At 40.8% G+C, this 22,845-nt stretch overlaps 3 protein-coding genes across 5 annotated transcripts; all 3 read right to left on the bottom strand.

The window, feature by feature from the left end:
• Positions 1 to 942: 942 nt before the first annotated feature.
• LOC103968909 (BTB/POZ domain-containing protein POB1) lies at positions 943 to 7,952 on the bottom strand. 2 transcript variants are annotated; one of them, XM_009382264.3, is made up of 6 exons: positions 7,505 to 7,952; positions 6,011 to 6,148; positions 2,917 to 3,032; positions 2,766 to 2,829; positions 1,967 to 2,246; positions 943 to 1,884 (listed from the first exon to the last, which is right to left on the bottom strand). In XM_009382264.3, exons 1-6 carry the CDS (start codon positions 7,791 to 7,793, stop codon positions 1,056 to 1,058), a joined length of 1,716 nt encoding a protein of 571 aa, XP_009380539.2. In that variant the 5' UTR covers positions 7,794 to 7,952; the 3' UTR covers positions 943 to 1,055. The 2 variants fall into 2 exon arrangements, with proteins under 2 accessions (XP_009380539.2, XP_009380541.2); XM_009382266.3 differs by having other exon boundaries at positions 7,556 to 7,950.
• A 3,687-nt stretch (positions 7,953 to 11,639) lies between these two features.
• Positions 11,640 to 17,746, bottom strand: LOC135625202 (uncharacterized protein At5g41620-like). Its single transcript, XM_065129633.1, has 3 exons — positions 17,067 to 17,746; positions 14,352 to 14,477; positions 11,640 to 13,666 (listed from the first exon to the last, which is right to left on the bottom strand). Exons 1-3 carry the CDS (start codon positions 17,415 to 17,417, stop codon positions 12,044 to 12,046), a joined length of 2,100 nt encoding a protein of 699 aa, XP_064985705.1. The 5' UTR covers positions 17,418 to 17,746; the 3' UTR covers positions 11,640 to 12,043.
• A 2,196-nt stretch (positions 17,747 to 19,942) lies between these two features.
• LOC135625203 (uncharacterized) lies at positions 19,943 to 22,492 on the bottom strand. Of its 2 annotated transcripts, XM_065129634.1 has the most exons (3): positions 22,400 to 22,492; positions 21,963 to 22,308; positions 19,943 to 20,619 (listed from the first exon to the last, which is right to left on the bottom strand). In XM_065129634.1, exons 1-3 carry the CDS (start codon positions 22,482 to 22,484, stop codon positions 20,130 to 20,132), a joined length of 921 nt encoding a protein of 306 aa, XP_064985706.1. In that variant the 5' UTR covers positions 22,485 to 22,492; the 3' UTR covers positions 19,943 to 20,129. The 2 variants fall into 2 exon arrangements, with proteins under 2 accessions (XP_064985706.1, XP_064985707.1); XM_065129635.1 differs by lacking the exon at positions 22,400 to 22,492 and having other exon boundaries at positions 21,963 to 22,393.
• Positions 22,493 to 22,845: the final 353 nt, after the last annotated feature.

Consider the following 22,845-nt stretch of genomic DNA (forward strand, 5'->3'; position numbering starts at 1 on the left):
TTGGAGGCTCATCTCATTGGTAGGACAGTCCCCCACGGCAGATGATGACTGCATCAAAGGAGGAGAAGTCAAAAACACACACACAATCCAACACCTCGTTGCATCATGTCAATGGTGTTGTACATGTTTGGGCATTGTATATATGCAAGCAGGAGGGGAAGGTACAGTGAACAGTTTTTATCCATGTCAGACTGCAGTCTCCGAAGGCAAGGGCTTGGAATAGAAGGTCGAAGAGCAGACGTGTCTGTCTCTGTAGAAGACTCCGCTAGTGCTGGGATGCCCTGAGCTCTGTGAAAATGACCAGTCGACAGCATTCTTGATGGCAAGGATTTATTTTTCACCGCGAGGAGATGCCCGAGATGGACAAGTCGATTGTTAGTTTAACATAAGGAGAAGCTCCCAATTGGACGACCATACTCGATTGCTGTTGAATGAGAGGCTGATGACAGTGGACACAGCCAAATGCAGACAGATGCATTGATATGATGATCGTGAGTTTTCCTCCCATCTGTTCATCTACGTATGCGTCAGCATATTGCAGAGAGCAAAACAAAAGAAAGGGGACGGCACCATTGGATGGATGCTTGGATGCCAATAATACAAGTTGTTCATGAAGTATTATTACACGATGCATCACCATGCACCGGAGGGGGGGGGAACGATAACCGCATGGAAAGACCAGAGTCCACAAGATAAGGAAACAAAGCAGGTGTGTTGTTGGCTTTGGCTGATGGGAATCCAGCAAGATGAAAAATGGGTCATGTTGAGACATCAATCAAAGTGAAAGACCCTATGAATCACAGCTTATGAACAAATAACGGCAGACGCCAATCAGAATGCTCTTAAGTTGGGAGCAGAATTAGTGAGCGTACATATCACCATGGATGGGTCACTCATCAAGCCTTTTGCAGCTGTCTGTAAGCACAGCATCACACAGCACCGTATCATCAATTTCCAATAGCATTTTGGCAGGTGAGAAGACAACAAAATTACAACGTGGACACTTCCATGATATGTAAAATGTTGACTGGTAACACAGACGAACCAGTGTAATACTACTGCAGTGAAGGTGGTTGCGGCTGTTTGATGGTCAATTCAGCCCGCAAGTGAAGGGTGCCATTGATGAAGAAGAGGCTATCCTCGGCTATAAATGAAGTCCATGGTATGCCAAACAGGTTTCGGTAGCCCACCGCCTTCCCGCCTGTGAAAGTGTAGAAGCCTTTGTACTTGCTCACAAACTCTCCTGACGGCTTGGTTCTTGCAGCAAACTCGTACTCCACCGTAAAGCTGATCGAACCTTTCTCTTGCATCCCTAAGAAAAGGCCAAAGCAGTGGAATAAACTGTGTTGATCCAGGTTGCAGTGAGCCGAGAGGAAGAATCCCTGCCCGCCCAAGTGAAATGCCTGGGAGTAGACCCGGCCAGAAGGGAACAACTTGGCACACTCGTCCCTGGTCAGGTCCAGGTAGACGATGCATTGTGGGTGAGGCCTTTCAAATTCCACCACCTTCAGCGGACGGTATTTGTAAGCCCTCTCTGTAAACCGCTTGTGGCTCGACTCGTCGGCAGAAAGGGCACGCTGCCGGTGTGGGGCCTCTGCCTTGAAGAAGAGCGCATCAGTCACTAACTTGGAAGCAATCTCGTGGTCTAAATCATTGCATGTGAGAACTTTTCTCAGTTTCCTGCAAGTCATATGAGCAAAACGGATATGGCGGATAAGACGAGAACTCAATATCTCACGCCGTTCCTCCAACACTGGGTACTGAGCACGGGCCCACTTGAGCACAAAGTCGTAGATTGCATCTTCTGATGCCACTTGAAGGTCATCACTGGAGAGTATGGCCTCGATGCCAGAAAGAGGAAGGCCCAACATTTCATCTTGGAACCTGAAGCAAAAAATTTCCCAAAGTCTAATGTTAGAAAAATATGTAACAAGTATTAGATCATCACCTGCCAATGTCGACTCACTTGGTTATATCCCTGTAGCTATTGGCAAGGTAATCCTTAGCTGCATCGGTCAAAGGTTGGACTGCTGAGGCCATTGAAACACTACAAGGAAGATCCAGATAGAGTAGTGCAGATTCCGTAGTCATAGGCAAGCTTCTAAGCAACTGACTACAGTGCCGCATGCATGAAACAACCTCAAACTTATCAGCAGCCATCAGCACATCCAAAAGGAGAGATGGAGAGGTAGTTGACAACTTTCCGCTGTACATAAAACTTAGGAGCTCCATGAGAGCAGCTTCCTCTGTTAAAGGGGCAAAGAAAAGGAAATATATATATATGAAGTTGCTTGTCCTGCAAGGCATGCAAACTGGGTTGATGAAGATACCTCCACAACCCTGGGGTGGTTGTTGCACCGGAACCCCTCTCTCAAAAGATGTATTTAAAAAACACAGTCAATGTGGAATGCAGAAACAAATTTTACCAATTAACAATATAGAAAACAAACATGTCCATAAGACGTATGCGAATAATACCGATCATATCGATAAGCCATTGCTCACTAAAGAAAAATCATACCATAGTTCACATTATATTACCCAACTATGTTAATTATGTCAAATCCTGAAGACACTTTTATCTTAAAAAATAAAAACTAACTTTGAAGAAAGAAATACGAAAATTTTCAATGCTAAAATCTTAAGTACTAAATGATAAAAAAGACCAAGTGGAGGAGTTATATATTCTTTTCTATAGTCATAAACTGCAGATATGTTTGCACATAATAACACTTGGCAGTTAGCATGATCTGTTCCACAATTACCTGATTCGTTGATTCTTAAGGTTGCATGCCGCTGATCAGATTCTTTCATGCCATTCGAGAAAAGCTGATAATGAAAATACAAAAAGAAAAATAGGATTTAGTAACTGTCAGCAAAAAAAGAGCAAGCAAGATGGTAGGTGGTATTTCTAACCTTGAAGAAAAATGGGCTTTTCGCAGCCAGTATAGCAGAACTAATGTAAATGGATTTAACTCGGAGGACATGAGGAGAACCACCCACATTTGATGAATCATTTTCTGTATCAGCACCTGTAGATTAATAAGGACAATCCAATCACAAAAATGGAAACAAATAGCATAACTATAACAATGGAAGATGCAAGTCTATCAAAAAAATGATTTATCAAGATTGGATCGAACATTAGCATGTATAAGACTTATTCAGGTCACCACTGTCATTTTCAACAAAAAAAAAAAAAATCCAAAACAAGGATGATTCTTCAGGCTTCAGTCAAGTATACAATGACAACTATATTGTTTACAGTCAAAAAATTCTTCAGTGGAACTTCCTATAAGAAGTAGACTGTTTCTTAAAATCTCTTGAACCATCTAGAATCATGGTATCAGCTAATCAGTTATATTACTACTTCAAGATAAAATATAATAAATTAATGGGAAGTTGCAAGCTATGAAGCCAATTGATTGAGAGTTATTATAATTCAGTCCACAGCTCTGGGTACCATCATGTCAAAATTTCATCTGTGGGCAACAAATTTTACAGTGTCAGAGATCAAGCACAGTCGAGGCAAGATAATGCTTTACCGTGCTACTCATTTCTGAAAATTATCTTCCGAAAGGCATAAATACAAACTTTGGTTTTCCACCAACCATAATTCGATGCTTGAAATGATCTGTTTTGGATCATCTTCAGCTAGGCATTTGCTTGGAAAGAAGAAGCCGAAACAGAAACCAGACTGAAAACACAGTTGTGGCCCAGTCTCAACTAAAACACAGAGGTTCAGCCCATTAGGTCCAGAACTGGCCTAATAGTGGATTGGGACTGGTTACCAGTGAGAGGATATATGAGCAATCCCCTCGTGCCCCTTTTTCATCCACTTCTTACTATCTTAAGAAATCCTATAGACTAATTTATCAATTGAATTGAAATCAAGTAAAATCCTGAATCCCAAACAATTACAACTTTTATTTTATTAAATCTAGGCAATACTTAAATAGTTAATCATAAATACAATTAAAGATGTATATGATTTTGGGTTTGTATTTTTTTTTGACCAATGCCATTAGTTTCAAGTCAGTTTATGCTTCTTTTTCTTCTTTTTTTCAGTGAATCTCTTTAGAATAAGTTTTAGCATTTGAAGTAGCACATAGGCAAGTCTACATTCATTTAACAAACAAGTTTCCTCATCAATCAGAGCAATCTGAATCATCACACTACCATAGTTAGTAATGTAATACCCAATTTGATAAGTCTCACATCAAATTGACCTGGCGTTTCTCACCCCCCATCCTGTGAATACTCTCTTAGAGGCATAACCCATGTGTTTCTGGCTCAGGTAATGACAAATATACTAATTAAAGCCTAGCCCAGACTAATTAGATCAGGATATTACAGGTAAGAACAAATGTAACATCAAAATGGGGCATTAAGAACTATCTGGCCGATATTAACCTAGCAGGCAAATGAGTCGTGTTTCTGAATGATATCGAGCACGTTGAGAGCATGGAATAATTCTCCAAGATCATATAGGTGAACCAAATCTTGGTTGACTGTGACTGCGAGATAGGGGGGCTGCTGACATCATCTAGACATTCATAATAAAATTGAGATATACAACATACATCTGGCTGTTTAATTTTATATTTTGTCTCCAACGGACATGTTTTGTTAATTTCTTGAATTTGTCTTTATCTCAGAGAGAAACATAACTTCCCAGACAGAGTTACTATTCTGATCGACTCTCTCTTTTCAGTCTAGGAGATACTGAGCCAAGATAACACCCCCATGAAATAACCTGTAGGTGAAATGATCAAAGAGTTCTTTGCATAAATTTGTCTTAACTAGGAAAATAAGATAGGTTCTTATACATTTGATAGGAAAGTTGTTCATACTATAATTATGCTCCACAAGGCCATTTTTGGATATATTGGTGTTCTATAACCAATACATTATTGACAAAGAAAAAAATTGGTATACAGAAGGTCAGCACTTGATTTTCAAATCAGTTACACCAGCCACATGTTGACAGTCAATATTGACAGTAACATCTTGGAATACGACTCTCTAGTAAAGATGCTTGTACTTGCCTTTGTCATGTAAAATTCTCTATGCATTTTTGTTTAGGTTATTGTTCAGGCATTTTTTACAACACAGGTACTTAACTATGGGTTTGAACCGTTTAGTTGGGCCAGGCACTAATAGCAAGCTCAGGATATTATATTTATAGTTGGAAAGAATGAAGAAAATCAGATTTTACAGGGGCAAGATCATATCTGCAACTATCAAAGATTGATCTATATCAAAATATTGCTTAATTTTCAAACTTCCCAAGTCTAAAAGACACTAAATCGCTGGCGAGAATGAAATAGGTCAAACCAATAAATACAAAAGAAACCTTAGAGCATTGTGGCAGATACTCAACCAGAATGATTTATATGGTTGAATAATTGTGTTCAGGGACAATTTGGTAGGGTTATGTTAAAAATTTGGGTTGAAATATCTCAAACCTGACCCAAGGCTTGTTCAGGTTCCTTTTGAAACAAATGTTATCCAGAAACAGCTAATCCACCCAACCTAGACAGCAACAAATTTGAAATCACCTTGATTCAACATCCTACAATCTAGAGTGCATACATAGCCAGAGACCATGTTAAGCACATTTCATTTATTACAATTATTGCCCCATTTTTGCGGCTACATCTGTAGACCAATCTGACACATGGAAGAACAATCAAACCTGACTTTTGCCCACTCCAAAGTCAGATAAGTTAGGGATTAAAAATTACGACCCAAAGTTGGGTTCAGTTAAGTTACAGTTGGATTGGGCTAGGTCTGTACTAAATACATTTCAAACTACCAAAGTTAATGCCACAGACAAGTATTATCAGAAAACTAAAACAAGCATATCACGAAGCTGGGGAATCAGATTAGGTATCAACAGGAATCCACAGGAGAAACTTTAAGCTACAAAGATGCATTATTGCAGTAGTAATCTTAACACCTAATAATACGATGATATTAAAAAGAGTTAGAGATATCAGACATGTACCAGCTCGACCCACGCCTGGTGCTAATTCTTCAAGCATTGGTTCATCCTCTTCATCATGATTCTCATATTCCATACATTCCTCAGTGTCAGGTTCACAACTCGATATAAGCTCCAATGAGTATTTTGCAGATTCTGATGCTAAAAGCCAAAAAAAAAAGAATATAATTGTTGATCATGAGGAGCTACAAATTTCTTATCAAATGATAAATACATTATAGTCAGCAACACAATTCAACCAACAAAAGAAAATCCACAAACTTAAAAGTTAGAACTTAATGTTCCTCCATTGAAAAGAAAATGGTTAACACCCTTCATTCTAAGATTGTGCTAATCATGAATAGGCAAGGTGACCCAAAATATCATGATGAACCATGTTAACATGGGAAAGTCAGCATGCCAGATGTGGTCTGAGCAGGCCATATAGAGTGTCAAGGACTAACATGTTATGGCACACACAGAGAAGCATGAGATATTACACAACCCTACGTTCATGGTATGACTGGAAATTTAGTCACTTTTAAGATTGTCCAAAAGAATGAGATCTTTGACCTAATTATTTGAGGTTAGCTATGAAGATCGTCACACACCATTTATCTCTTGAATCACCAAGTCGTTCGCTAGAAAAGGAATATAGTTGTTTTATCTCCTCCCAAGATTCTCTGCGGTCATCCTCTCCAATTGAGTTCCCTGTGACCTTAATTGACTTAAACCAAGTGGTTGATGATGAGTTGAAGAGAAGGAAACCAGGTGATGAGTAGAAGCATTTATGGATACAAAATAGGCATGAATCCTCCATGTAAAAAGCTAAAACTATCTAAAAATTAGTATCAGTAACCATTTACTAAGTTAGAACAAATCTAATCGACTCGATTTTGTACCCTGATGGGCAGAATGCTCTAGACCATGCAACATGTCACTGTCACCTAACCACTTGAAAGTGCTCTATGACCTCAGAATTTGGTTTAGGTAAGAAAGACCAACCTAAAACTAAAATGAAACCAACAATCAACAAAAGGAAACGGACTACCCTTACCACTCAGCTGTGCCAACAAGTCAAGGTTGACGACAGATATTGGTGCCTTGATTATCATACAAGAAAAGGATAAAACAAGTATATCATGCATAAAAGCAATAAATTTATGTCATTTCGACGTTTAACTATGGCCAAATTTCAATTCTCATCATGATTTTCCCGTGTGAGATAGTAAGAAGACTTTTCTGCAACAGAAGTTTGCATTAGTGGTAGTTCATGTTTAAGTTCTGCGGACAATCCATAGACTTCGCTAATGGGGGAGCAAAAGAACACCTAAAAACTGAAAGCCCTTTCATTTTCGTTCTCTATCAAAAGGCCAGGAATTTACCTAAACATATTGATTCAATTAGAAATAGATCGGGAGAATAAGAATCATGCGTCGATTGTTCAATAGAACCAAGAAAAGGAATCAACAAAACAAGGCAAGCAAGAAACGGAATCGGCCATTTAAGGTAACTAACAAAGAGACGCAGGGAACGGGTGCCTGGATTCGGGGAGGCGCTCTCGCTCACCTTTCTCCTTGGCGCCGTCATCCCTCCTCCGCTTACGGTACCCGGCCCACCCGGCATCCGCGCCGCCCTCGTCCGGCTCCGCCACGACTTCGATCCGGAGCACGCGGTCGGAGAAGTTGCTGGAGTTGAAGGCGAACTCGAAGTTCTGGTCGCCGCCGGTGATCGAGGGTCCGGGATCCATCGCCGCCGCCGCCGCCATCGTCGTCGTCGTCGTCGTCGTGTTTCTCGAATCTCTCATCCCGGCCCCTCCACCCCCCCTGACGCCCAAAGCCCAAGCCCTAAACCTAACCCTAATCTGCTGCGCTCCCCCGTGAAAGAGCCGATGAGACGACGAGAGAGAACAAAGAGATGGCGGAGGGTTTCAGGTTTCAACGCCGACAGAAGCGATGGAAATCAAAAAGCAGAGAGAGAAAGAGTCTCAGAACGAGAGAGATTTATACGAACTATAAAATATATAATAATAATAATTCGTACTTCAAATATAACAAATGTATTGTTATCACATTTATGTTATATTATATACATAGAATATATAGATTATAGATAACATAACAGGTGGTATTTCTTTTACTTTTTTGGCCCGCCGACGTTTACCCGACCCAGCTTACCAACTCGTGATCAGAGAGAGATATGGGACCCGCAAGAGCCTTCGACTTATGACTTGCGTCGGTGTAGTAGAAACGTATATTTTTTGCAGTCAATTTCGAGTTTCTACTTTTTTGACCCCTATGAGATCCATGCAAAGGGTGAAGACAGAAAATATTATTCATGTCTCCTCATTCTAGTTTTGTTTAATCTCGTTAATTTTTATACGTAGAGGAAAATTGTCTTCTTGTCCAATTTGATCAGATGCAAACAATGATGAACTTCAAATAGACATCAAGAATTCAAACATGTAATTCATAATTTCTAAAGAAAAAGAAAAAATAAATTTAATTGTGATGTAAATGTAGAATGTTTATGATTGAAAATTCAAAACTTTATCTAATAAATATTAGCATGTAAATTTATTGGTAAAATAGTGATGATCGGATGAGATGTCAACTAATATTTATATTTTTCATAAAGGAAAAAAAGATTATTTGCATGAGTGGGTGATTAGGATAAAAAAGGGAAAATGCAATCGGACGCAAGGAGTCAAGTCAAGCTAATTAGAAAACAAGTCAAACGAAATCAAGCTTTGGTAATGAAAAGCCATGTCATGGGATGGAAGTCCATCGCATCTTCCACCAATCTTTATCTTGGAAGAAGCAAAATCGTCTTGTATTATGCAAGTCAAACAAAACCTTTTCGTTCGATGGACGGTGTCAAACATCGATGGCAGCTCCACATAGTTACGTCGTTCACGATTGTTTGATTTGGGAAAAGAAAGAGTTTTTTGCGATCGCACGAGATAAATCTTCATGAACAAAGAAATAAATCTAATTAATTAATGCATTATCTTGCACGAATAATCTGCGATTTACCTATAAAATCTATGAAATGATCGCGGGAAATTGCGGTTCTGTAATTTGCAACAAGATTTAGAACACATCTTTGAACGAAAAAAGTCAAAATTGGAGATTGTTTTGGTCCTAATTTTACATCCCAATCGTCCATATGCAATTAATTGCGAGTTGTTTGTTTTAAGGAAGAGTTGAGATATGAGAAATGTATTGGTTGTAAGGTATTATTATTATATACAGATCATGTGGTGGAATGAGTTTGCCGGCTGCTAATGACCGGTTCCACTTGATGATGACGTACCACATTTGAATGTCCTCATGGCTTCTTGTGGTCATGCAAATTCCACTGTGGATTCAACTGATGGGCATCCAACTTTGAATTCATGATGTTGTTGCATCCAAGACTGTGTCGTAGGTCTAACAAGGTGGGAAATCAATGCTCATATGGAATTCGTATTCCATATGCAAATGAGAGGGTGTCATATAGATAGATACATTCGAAATCATTCATCCCATTTCTTGTCTGTGGAGGTTACTGTTTCATTGGAGGCTTGTAATGTGGTCGTATCGATCTGTGCTCGATCAATATCATGCTTACTTTTCTCCGAAGAAGGAGAAGCGCCTGCAGTTTTTTGGACACGAATCATGAGAGAATATAAATCACTGTAGGAGAACAAATAAGAAATATATCTTCTTTTGGTGACGCATACACTTCGAATCATAGATATTGTCTACATGACGCACAAAAGAGATCATCAATCTCCGTCTTGAATAGTTCTTGATGCAGTTGAAACTGCGGCCAAGAAATGGGTGAAGCTAATCTTGTCTACTATACAGGATTTGTTCTGATGAGTCGAGCAGGAAACACTGCAGCAAATTCGCAATGGTTAGTGCAGTCGTAATGAGCATTAAAGTCTCCTTTGATCTCTGAAGGTTCCAAAAAGTATCAGCTAAAACCTCTACACGGATGTTTGCATCATTTATAGTGCACAACGTTCCACTGTTCGTCTGTGTTTGATTTCTACCTCATCAGTCATTCGAGCAAGCTACAAACTCTATGTTTCTTCAGATCTCTCTCCCAACAATCTGCATGAAACATGTGATGTTCTGCGTGTGTGAGATAATTAATGCCGAAGGAAATCAACATAAATGAACTCCGTCTACGACTGATCTACATAGAGAGAGAGAGAGAGAGAGAGGAGCTCCCTTCAATCCAAGCATGAGAAGAAGGGGAGCAAGGTCGTCTCCTGATGCATGCCCACCAGTGGAGTGCACCCTGCGACTGCATGGGGTTGCACCCCAAAGGTATTCATGAACCAGCAGAGGGAGATACTCTCTTCCCCTCGTAGATTGGACTGAAGAGAGCTCTTTAGATCCCCCTTCTCTATCTATCTATACCCGAGAGCTGTAGCACGAGAAACACGAAGAAACGAGGTGTGTGGTGATGGCCTTAAATAGGCTCCAAATTGGGAAGATGGTGACAGACGCTGATCTAATGCTGACTGTAGGAGGAGGGTAGATTTCTCTCGATCGCCGAGCGCTTGTTCACGTGAATTTGGATTCATATAGGGAGGAAAGCGAGAGGGCATCTTTGCTGTAGATCTCTTTCCGTAGCTTGTCTTTGTCATCTAATTATGGGAATCTCATGCGCCACCGGAGACAATGCATTCAGCGATTGCTTTGGCATCTCCCTCCTGCAGCTGCACCATCTTTGTTCGAGCTTTGGTCGGCACGATGGCAGTGTCGTGAGCTTTTACCGGTGGGAGCTTTCGGAGAGGGAGAATCGATCCCTCAATGTCTATGTCGATGCATGCTTCGGTAAGTAGATCTCACATTACCTTTCTTGCGTGATAAGCATGATGTCTCCGATCCATCATAGCTGAATTGACGACAGATGTCACTCATGTCGTTTCTTACAGCCGAGAACTGTTCTTCCGGTGACGATGATGACGCTGTCGTCGTTGGGTGGCTCTTCGGTATCTTGCAGTCCTCTTCACGAAGAAGCTTCACTGTAGCTGAAGATTAATCTTGCCCGATCACAACCTGTAAACGCCATGAAAGAACAGACAGAGAGTTCCAAGGCAAGCATACAGATAATTTGCTTTATGGAATCATGGAAAGATGGAATGTGAGGAGGTGACTGCCAACGAAAAGTCATTCTTAGCATAGAAGCAATCACCAAACAAGAATTGTTCTCGGGCATCGAGGAGAAGACACGCATCGCCAGCATAGGTAGGCAAGAAATACTGGTTTGGGCAAACCAATCGAATGCAAAATTCGTGACCGGGAATTGAAGTTGATAGCTCAGAGTACTTAATTAACATGCATTTGGTTGAGACATATGTGATCTATCAACCACAAAGCTTCAATATAATATCTCATGTTTTGATGCTTCCAACTCTTAAAAGAAACGATTCTCTTTATCTCAAGAGGAGAATCCAAGTCATTGTCTCAAACGCTGTGGGAACAAATGCTTTGTTATTTTGATCACATTAGGCTTTACTACCTAAATGTTGATGTTAGCTATGAATGCCTTGATAAACCCTTAATAAATTTATTATAATCCGGAGATTTTAGGAAGCACAAAATCTCAAAATGTAGATAGAAGATTTTATCCCACTGGTAGTTGTACTATCGAGTTCTCATAAGAGTCTTCTCATTACCACCAATTCACCATTACTTGGGTTGAGATGTAGTAGATTACATGTCTGATGATTAAGCTGCATATCAATAATAGCAATTACAACTGCATTAAGGATCACTGTCACTATTGTAGTCTTTGCTTTGATGTCTCTTTGCTTCAGAGAAGACCGGCATGAGCACTGAAGTAGGCAATGCAGCATAACACCATCCGAATACCAAAAGGAGACCCTTATTGCAGTCATCTTGCTAGAGGAAATGCCATAAAGGAAACCCAAACCATGAACAGATCGTCATCCACTCTGCAAAACAACTCGCTGCATACGATGAGAACAAAACCGAGCTACCCCTTCCACTTCACGAAGTACCATGGATGAGATTGAGGTGACTTCTTCGTTCTTCCTCACTGTCTAGCTCTAGCCACCGAGGAACGTCTCAAGGATTTCAGACGAGTATGCTTCCCCTCTAATCTTGCCTCAAGCAGCTTTGCCTTCAGAGTGCCCTCTTTTGATCCTTGTGCTGATTTCGACGAGGATTCAGGTGCAACAACCTGGTTGGGAGAGCTGATCTGGTACTTCCATTGTCGAACTGGACTAGTGATCTGGTGAACGTCTCCTGAATCAGTGTCTCCGCCACCAGCTGAACCAAGCTGAGTCCTCCACAATAAATGATTGTGAGAGCTTTCTCTATGATGATTACCATGATCCTCTGGATAGCACTCAGAAATTTCTGAAAGATATCTTAGTGAATTAGCAGTCAGGTGCCTCGAACCACGCCAGCGAGCCCACGTCAGTTTTGTATCGTGCCCATGTTCCTGAGAGCAACGGTAATCAGATTTCTTCGCTCTAGATAGTTCAATATGATCCACTGCCACTTTGTCACTTTCCGCATCAGTAGGAGAGTGTACTCCCTGCACCCTGTCTAAAAGCTGCACTTTGCTTCCACGTAACTTTGTCTTGTCCATTTGTTCGCCATATTCGGACGAATCATCTTTGCTTTCAGAGCATCCTATCTTTTCTCCTGGTAAAGTAGATGTTCTCTTGGAATCCAGTTTTTCTATCCCATTTTGAGTATTTTGTTTCGGCTGGTCACGACTTCCATTTCCGCGAGTTGCCATGTTAAGCTCGAAGCAGTGCATCTCACTCGCAACAGAATCATCATCATCATCATCATCATCGTCAGCATCATGAGGCGCACTGGTAGTCCCATTTAAGTGGACGGACTCGAGAGATTGGCGCCGCATATTAGTGTCTTTCTTTTCATCCTTTCGGTACAGACGATCATTCCCAAAGGCCCTGGACCTTCTAGCTCGAAGAAAGGATTCAATTTCACTGCTTAGCCTGTCTGTAATTGTTGTTTTTTCAGCCAAATCCCCTTGGTCTTCTGCAATGTTCATCTGAACCCGCTCATCTAGCCATGCTTCTGATATATGAAGTACTAACCGATCTACCTTATGGTCGCAAGCTACTTGAGATTTTTGCTTCAACTCCCTTACTTCCTGCTCATAATCTGTAACAGCCTTAGCAAATTCATCGCATAGGTCCTCCAAAGGGCTACTTATTTTTCTCTCTCTTTCTAGATCTTTCACAGCCTTCATGTATGCTGCATTCACTTCGGACAACTCTTTCCCAAGTTTCCGGTGAAGACTTTCAGAGCGTCTTCGGAGACGCCTCTCATCTTCAAGCTCATCCCGTATCGACTGCACTGCTGCTTTGATCTTTTGTTGCTCCTTGTTCTTTCTAATCAGTTTGTCTTCGGCAACTTGCTTCATTAGATCATCCATTTCATGCCGATAAACATGCTGCTCTTGCATCAGCTCCTGAATGCGTGCCTGCGCATGTTCTAACTCAACCTTCAATGCTTTCACCAATGAGACATTGCAAGCATGTTGTTCTTCCAGGCTCCAAATGCGATTCAGTACTTTCAATAGTTCTGTCGATGTTTGAAGACTATATCCTGCCTCCCCAAGCTTTCCCTTAAGATTGACAGAACTGCTAGGAGTGATGGCTTCACTAATAGCAGCAATCTGCAAGGTGCAGATACATGAACACACAACAAAAATGTTAATACATCTGCAAATACATGTTCCTTTCTTTAATTTTTTCATATAAGAAGCAAAATAAGTTTTCACTAAAACAAAGACCATATGGTTCCAGCAATTTGATATTAAGACATAATCTGCCAATGTAAGACCATTGCTTGTACCATTGGTTAACCTAAACTTGTATTGTAGATGCTACAGCACAAGCATTGCAGCACACAGGTGTCTATTACATGGCATGCTAGTATCTAAAACTAATGAAATGCCTGGTGCAGTCATGCATGAGAAGTTCACTATATGTACAATGCCAAGACCTAAACGTGCCATGCGAGGAACTGAGAGTCAAATGCCTGAACAAAAAGTCAAAATCATTTGCTTTTACAAGTTTTATTGCACAATATCTCATGATAAAACTAAATCTGCCTGAAATCAACCATTACAACTCAATTGTTGAACGTAGAAAGTTACAAGGCTTCAAACAGAGACCCATATATTAAGTGGACAATTCATTCTTTTGTTTCCCCGATGATAACAGAAGGGGCACCCAAAAAACTAACCTAGGTTAAAATATTAAGAGGACCCAAGCTGAGAACCTCTTCAGTAACAGTGGGCTAAGGCCTGAATAATGAGTGACTAATCCAAGTAATTAAAATGAAATCAACATGATTACCTCCATAGAACTACTATAACTTGCAGGAGATACAGGTTGTAGGGCTCGACTATTTCTCTCATTCAACTTGTAATGCTTGACCAATGAAGCTGCAACTTGCCTCCTTAAACTTCCTGCACTTTGAGGCTGTCACAAAAAATGGAGATCATTGATAGTACAGAGTCCCAATAATTCAGTATGTAAATTCTATCTAACAAATTAATGTTCATTTCAATAATTCATTGTCCAAAAAACTAGTAACCAAGATTTCAGGACTAAACTGCAAGATGGAAGTATGCGCATGCAACATTATGAGAAAGTAAACAAGGTTGCATGCAGCACACACAGCTTTTGGTGTACGAAATTGTTTCTTTAATTATGACAAGGAAGTCACAACTTATATCATCCTACATCACATGTATATCATTTTTCTAATCTTGTTACCATATTGGGTTGGGATTTAGAGTTTCCACGTTACATGACTGCTCCTGGAGTCTCCCTACAACTATTTTTTGAGTGGCAATTGAATCTTTCAGTTTATATCACAAATAATATCATACTTATTTCCAAGTAAAGCACGAAATTAGGGCTGTTTGATAATTGCACAAACACTAACAAGTCAATGGTGTGTATCAATGTATTATTAAAGGATCGGGTTGGCTTCCTTTACGTATTAATTGTCATGATTTTTGTCTGTCACAGAATGAGGGCTATAGAGACAATATTTTGGTGGTCGAGGTATTCTTTAAGATTTGATTATAGGAATGAAATTTATACATAATGCATAATTTGCTAAAACTTGAGCAAATAACTAAGATGTTCTTACAATTCATACTAATTTTGCACGCACCTGATTCTACTTACACATGAAGAAAGGCTCAGAACTTATTATGAGAACAGACAGGCCTAATATATTTTGCTGCAACAAAAAGTGGATTTGTTACATATGACATGAATATTTCATGTCATGGTAAAATTATGATAAGTAGATTGCATGGCATCCAAATTTGAAGCTTTATGTGTGTATCTACAATGTGGATTAAAATTTTCATTTCAGTTTCCATATAATTGACTGACAATTCATCTTTGGGCCGTAGGATTTTAAACTAGACAAGAAAAAATATTGTATTTTTGAAATGATTAGAAAAGAACAGCAGAAAACTAAGTGAAAGATGCAAAAAGATAATAGTTAAATTAAATTCCACAGGAAGAAGCACTCAAGATCAGTCTCACAAAAAGGTAGTGAGGAAGATATAAGATGGAAATGAATATGATAAGAGGGAAGAAATAGACGAAGGGAATATTTTTAGATTTCTGTGCTTTTCTAATAAGACCACTGTTGAAAGCTAAGAATAAGCAGCTGCCCTTGTTTCAACCATAAGAAAGCATCTGCCCACCTAACCATATCGATAAACCATTCAGATTCCTAAAACAAATTTAATAACAACAAACATCTCATCAATGGGAGTCCTATCTAAATTCACAAATAGACATAGAACATATAAAAATCATAGGATGATCTTACAATGGTATCTAGAGAACAGAAAATTAACCTAGATTAATGCTGCATCAATCTACGGCTGATGGAGACAGAGTGGAGTTAATCTCTTGGAGCCATCAAACTATAGAACAATCAGCAACCACAGATGGCATATATAACTTGCCACATATAGAAAAAGAATCTAAACTATAAAAGGTAGTACCATAATCATAAATAACCTAAAAATAACTTATGACAGTTCAGAGGTGGCAAGGTTTGCAAGTTGGTTTCATGCAAAGGCACAGCACAACATGCAAAATGTACCATGCTGGCAATTATCTGGTATGAAAAGGTGTCTGCATTGTAGTTCTTGGATACACACGCTAACTTCACTCTGATGGTGCCCGAAATGGTCATCCCAAATGAATCCATGAGTACATCATTATGACATAAGCCATACCGGTTCAAATTACCAACTGGAGAAAGAAAAGGCCAAGTTTTTGCGTTGATGAAAGAGCCAGAGAAGGACCACAAATCGATGGACCAGGTTGATTATGATCATATATGTAGCAAAGAACATATATAAGTGGCTTTTACCAGGAAACAAGAAACTCAATAAGAACAAGTGCTCCAACAGTAAAGGCCTGGAGTTATCTTTGAGTTGTTTCAACAGCTAAAATTCTTGATGTAATGCTTACTTAAGTGGACCAAATTTGAAGATTTGAAATGTATGCTTATTTCACATACGGAAATGTTTCCTCAACTTTTCTGATTATGACATAGCCTACACCTTGAGAAGCATATATGGGTGGATGTCTTTGTGCAAATAATATAAATAAGCACATACTTGCAACAAGTCCAGTTTTCTCTTCTAGTTCCATTCTAAAATCACATCGACTCCCCAATATCGATTAAGTGGTTAACATCTACATCTACATCTACATCTACATCAACATGGAGAGAACAAGGAATCGATTTAATACAAATTCAACACTTTTGTTCTTTTTCAAGTCAAAAAGGTCCAGTAGCGACAAGTTCATCAGTCAAGGCAATTCTTGGCAGGATTTCGAATCTTTCTTTTCAGAAAACATTCATATCTTTATCTCAACGAGCTTTATGTGAGATGAAACAAGGGATCACGTAATCAAGGAAGAGACATCGTCAGGTAAGACATTTAATCAAACACTTGAACACTACAGGAAAAGACAAACAAGTACAAGAACATCAAAGCTAGCCACAAGAACCAAGAACCTTACCAGGTCCTCATGACGAACGGCCAAGCGATCGGGACCGTCATCGAGCGCCTTCCCATCGCCATGGCGTCGGATCTTGGCGCCCCTCCGGCTCATCACGGAGACGGGCATCAGGTCCTGGATCTCCCAGAGGTTCGCGCCGAGCTTTCGAGCGGACACCGAGCTCCTCTTGGGTTCGCTCGCGTCGGCGTCCGCAGAACCGGCGTCCCCCAGCTTCCAGGTGGGCACCGGCGTGCAAAGACCGCCCTTTTTCCCCACAGTAACCCCTCTCCTCAGCTTTAAGCCCAAAGCGTCCTCTTTTACACCAGCACTCCCCTCCTCATCATCAATTGCCACCCCTTTCCCCCCTTCCATGGTCCCTTACACCTCTCCCTGTCTCTCTTTTCCTTAAAGATCAAATCTTTTTACCATCAGCAGCCATACGATTTGCCCTTGCCCATTCCCCCCTGCCTCATGCGTCCATATTGCTGACTTTTCCTACTGATCTGCTGCTTCTGGTGCAGCAGCTTGTTTGCTACTAGTAGTACTGTGACAATGGACCCTTCATAGCGAAAAGGGCCTGAGAGTTCCCCGGCAACAGGCTGCTGCTCTTCCTCTCTCTCTCATGGGAATACTAGGGAGAAGTGATCAAGCTGCAAATTCAATGGGGAGGATGGCTTCCAAGGATCATAAAGGAAAAGTCTTTCAGGGTTGGCATGATTTGGTGTGCAAATTGAGTGGGTGGCCCAGCTTTGGAGGGATTTGTAGCCTTGCCATGTAGTCCTTGAGGCCACACGTCAAAGGATGTGGTCTGGGACCAACCTTCGTTCTTCTCTCTCTCTCTCTCTCTCTAGCTCTCTCTCTCACATCATTTCTCTCTCTCTCTCTCTCTCTCTCTCTCACATCATTGCAACTGATCCCTTGGAATCAGGAGAATGATCCTAACAACTAATGGTTCCATGGGAGGATTGTTGAGAGGGGAGAACATATGTTTGCCAGCAAATAAATGGCAAAACGGTGCCATAAATTCAAACAATACCAAGATGATAATAATTCATCAAAAGTAATCGACAAATTTATTAGAATCAAATTAACTCCAGTAGATATTGTTAAGAATTCAGGTGAAGGACCAACTTACGAAGTCCATAATCAGATGATCGTTAATTGAGCTTGTATTTGTTCTATTATCAATAATCGTTTGCTAAGATCGTGAACAGTTCACTCCAAGTTTCATTCTTGAATGGACGGGCTGCTGGCTCTATCAACACCGGAGCTGACGGATGTGATGGACGCTACGCCTACCACACGGCATCCACAACATTACATTTTCGTCTCCCACCGATGGAAATCTCCATTAAACTTCTAGTCCTTGCACTCGTAGGAGGTGGGGACAGACGCTGATCGAAGCCATTGTTTACTCGTTGGTGTCCCAGTGATGTGGAACAGCTGCAGCTCTCTGCCGCCGGTTGCAGGAGTTCTGCTGCTGCCATGGAAATGAAAGAAAGGATGTTCATACAACTTGGATCAGCTACACTTACACTCACTCCCTGCCATCGGACTCGCTGTCCGACGAAGAAGCGTGCATCGCAAGGTAAGGATTCACTGTGGTCCTGCAGCCAACGCCTCGCTGTCCGACGAAGAAGCTTATACCTCTAAACCCTGAAGACCTCTCACCGCCACCGTTTCCTTTTCTTATGGCCTTACAATATTGCAGGACTACAGTTCTGCCTCGCCCCAGATTTTTTGAAGCAGATGCATTGCCAACTGTCTTCCACGCTATCTTTCCTCGATCTCTTTCCCGGAATCACAAGCTGCACACAGTAGCCATGGCCAAGCAATGAACGGGCAGTAGCATAGCGCAAATCTTATGAGCTGCATGCATCGTAGTCTTTAGCTCTCGAAAGAACGACGGCAGGGTGGAATCATGGGCTACAGCACGGAAATCTACGGGAGCCCTCGTACTCCCAAAAGCCAACAAGTTTCATGGGACTTTTGACTACGAATTCCCCGATGCAAAGGGCGAGACTCACCTGCCTCGCCCGAGATGGGGAACACGGAGCAGAGGCCATGCTTGAGCCAGAATGGAGCTCCATGATGTCAACCTAAACAGTGGATCCTATCACTTCCGTGAGGGGATCCCATGTTCCTTGTCTCCGCAGAGACAGGACAACCCACAAGTGCGGAGACCTTGAGCCTACAATGATGATCCCCACGTGTTGCTCTCGTTCTACTCAAAGGCATGGGAAGACTGGCTTGGATGTAAAGATAGATCCAAAGCCGTTCCTGGATTTGGACCAGAAGTAGTTTATCGATTTCTGCATACCCAGGGCATGTGAGCTGCTCTGGAATATGGCACTCTAGGGTTCCAGACTCTCTTGGATCCAATGCTACCCATAGAAGATGAATAGAGCATGTTGGTCTTGCTGCAATCCTGTTTGACCAAGAATAGAGCATGTTGGCCACCATTAACGATGGATCATGCTGTATGTTGATCCATGTGTTCATCATCATCATTCTTTAGTTGTCACTAGGGCAGCATCTCCTGACAAGATGCCATTTCACCAGCCAGAAAAGCATTCCAGGATGTAGCACTTGATATTCAGTGATTCTGATGCATGATGAAGGATGGTGTGGCACATGATCGTGATATTACAGTTGACTATTGATCCATAAGAAGATAAAAGCCCAAGTTTTGACTCATATAATCTCTGTTCTGAGGAATATTTGTCTCCAAACTTGCATATCTGATTCAGCTATCATATCCCACTGTAAACATCACAACTACAATATCAAGAACTCAGATATTTGTGTGCCCATAATCTAACTGAGAAGTTACCAGCTCAGCTTAAATGCAGATTGTATGCAAGCCATTACTTGCATCATACTTTTGGTAAAAATGATGAAGACAAAAGTATATAAGCAAATTGGATCAATATCAGGTTTTTACAGCATATGATTATTTAATGGCTCTTGAACTACAGGGAACAAGAATTCGATAAGATCGATAATACAACTTGCTGTACACTATACACGACCATGAGTAACTCCCACCTTGCTGTTGACAAAACTTTGAAGCAGAAGCTTCGGTCAGTCTTTTCCGTTGCATCTAAAAGCAAGAACTATGTAAAATGCCATGTAGCATCGGATCCATGAGAATCTCAACAAAGATGGCAGGCAAGAAATGACACTTAACAATGATGTTTCAAAATAGGTGGGCTTTGGATTGGACGGGCAGCCAAGTGATTGGATCAACTCTTCCACAAGCAATACCCGAAACTTGGTCGGTGTGTTAAGGGCAACATTGTCTACACGGTGTTCATATATCTTTCCGGTCTTATCAAGTTTGTACTCAGAGGTTCCATCGAAGCGGCCATGAATCTCCCAAGGCACCCGAGGAATGCCATGAACAATCCAACGAATCATAATAACATTCTCTCCAGGCTGCCATATGCTCACGATGTTGATCCATATAGCCTTGAAGAAAACACGACCATTGAGTCTCAGAGCCCAGAATATCCGTTTATAGTTGTTAATACCAACAAAGGTGTTGAGAGGGTCTTTGAAGACAATATCATCCCTGGTCGATAGCAATATAAATATATTAATCATAACAAGCATATGGTTCTAATAACATTGTCATACTAAATAGTGTACAAACAAGTAATGCATTTAAAAGGGAAGGTAAAACATGGTAAAATTATGCAATGCAAGACGATGAAGGCCGACATATCTTCACATCATATCTTCACAACTATAACTTTTAAGGATATAGCACAAAACAAATATAAATTTCATTAGATTTATCATGCACAAGCAAAAGAGAGAAAGTATGGCGCCATTGCCGCCCTCAATCGGAAGGCAGGTAAGCAAGATGGGTAAGCCAAATATGGGCGGAAGTATTTTCATAACTGGAAAGCCTGTGAAGATCATAAATATTCAAAGGCACTAAATAAATTTTTAACATATATAGATTGACCAGCATCTGAAAATATCTAGAATGATGTATGAAGTGGGTAGAAATGTTGAAAAGTTTATAGCTTCAAGGGGCTTGATGTCAAATTTAGGAGATATAGTAACGGATTATAATGTCATAGCGGGCATAATTTTTTCTAAAGAACCAAATCGATTTTCAAGTCTTGAGAACCACAATCCCGATGACAATGCTTATAAGGGACTACCCTGCTGGCAGAGAGATGGAAATTCAAAATAAGAAAAAGTCCCCAACTTCAGGGTTGCACTTAATAATTACTTTGCAAAAGTCATAAATGCTCAAAACAATTGTATCAAACACGATACGGGAACAACAATGGGAATCAAAACACCCATCAAACCCACATAACTGAAACAGTAGACATCTATGAATTATTCCTAACTATAAGCCAGTTTCATACTTTGGCTTTGAAGTCTGGTCCCAAATTCTCAAAAACATAAAATCCTCAGCAACATGATGCATACCGAAGATAAAGCTACTTCTTGCATTTTCTCAATAGCATAGCTACTGGAGTTCAATACTCATTTGATTCATTCCTAGTTCCATTCCGGCTGATGAGTCGATAGCCGTAGAGCCAATCGAACTATTGCCAGTGAGGACAAAGCAGTACTAAAAATTCCTTTTTTATATTTTGCACTTAGTTTAATCTCTGGACTAACTAATTGCATGATAAGATTTTGCAGGTGGCAGAGCCGAGAAAGAGCAAGCAAGCTACTTCAAAGCTCTAAATAAATTTCTACAGATTCATATAACTTTGACAGTAAATTGATACATTGAAGTCTACTAAATCCAAGAAAAACGAACTTTTGATTGCAATATTCAATCACGATAAGATAAACTATTCCAACAAATAAACCATTAATCAACGGGAAAAAAATTCCAACTTTTCTAAGAAAAGTGAAGGCATCATACAAAGAGGAACAACAAACCTGTATATATCATAGTTGGGTTCGCGCTGGAAGATATCAGGAAACTCTTCCCTCAAGGTACGAATCGCGTATCCCATGTTGACATAGTAATCTTGCTTCTCGTCGCCGCCATCCGTCTGCTGCTGCTGCGGGCTCACAGAAGGGGACAGAGGAGAAGACGAAGCGCCGTTGAGGAGGGGAACGAAAAAGAGAGGGGGCAAACCTTCATCCCGCAAGGGATCGGAAACCCTAATCACCCTCTCCTGCGCCTCGTCCTCGACCCGGCCATAGGCGCAAACCCTGGAGGGGTTCTTGTTGGGATCACCGCCACCGCTGCAGCTCGGCCGACGGAAGTTTAGGGTTTTGGCTGCACGATTTTGGGTGAGGGTGATCTCGGTGAGAGGGAGGAGGAAAGCCATGGAAACTTTCGATCGAGGGAAAGAGAGAGAGAGGCTTACATGAAGGTCGGATCGAGGGCGGCGGACAGATTTTGTCAGCGAAGAGATAGGAATAAGATTCGAGATATTCCGTCCGACATAACATGTAAAGGATCGGTTGGTGGGACTGGGCGGGTCCTGTCCTGACCATGACAGATCATCAGGTTATCACCGTCGTCATCAGGGTGATAAAAAGATATATAAAAATAAAAGTAATATTCTATTTCTTATATCTCTGGTATGTTTCTTTGTAGTGTTGAAGTATCATAGCGTCGCCGATGTCCTCGTCTAAGAGAAACTGACTTTACTATAATCCTTTTTTTAATATATACACATATTCAAATTTTAAGTTTCATAAGAATACAAATAAATCTTGATTGACCGTATTTCAGCGTCACCTATGTGACAGTGACCAATACATGTATCGACGTGGCACATCCAGCTTGTGGAAAGCCATACTAGCATCG

Source organism: Musa acuminata, chromosome BXJ2-10 (assembly GCF_036884655.1).
Source record: "Musa acuminata AAA Group cultivar baxijiao chromosome BXJ2-10, Cavendish_Baxijiao_AAA, whole genome shotgun sequence".
In the NCBI taxonomy this organism is placed as follows: Eukaryota; Viridiplantae; Streptophyta; class Magnoliopsida; order Zingiberales; family Musaceae; genus Musa; species Musa acuminata.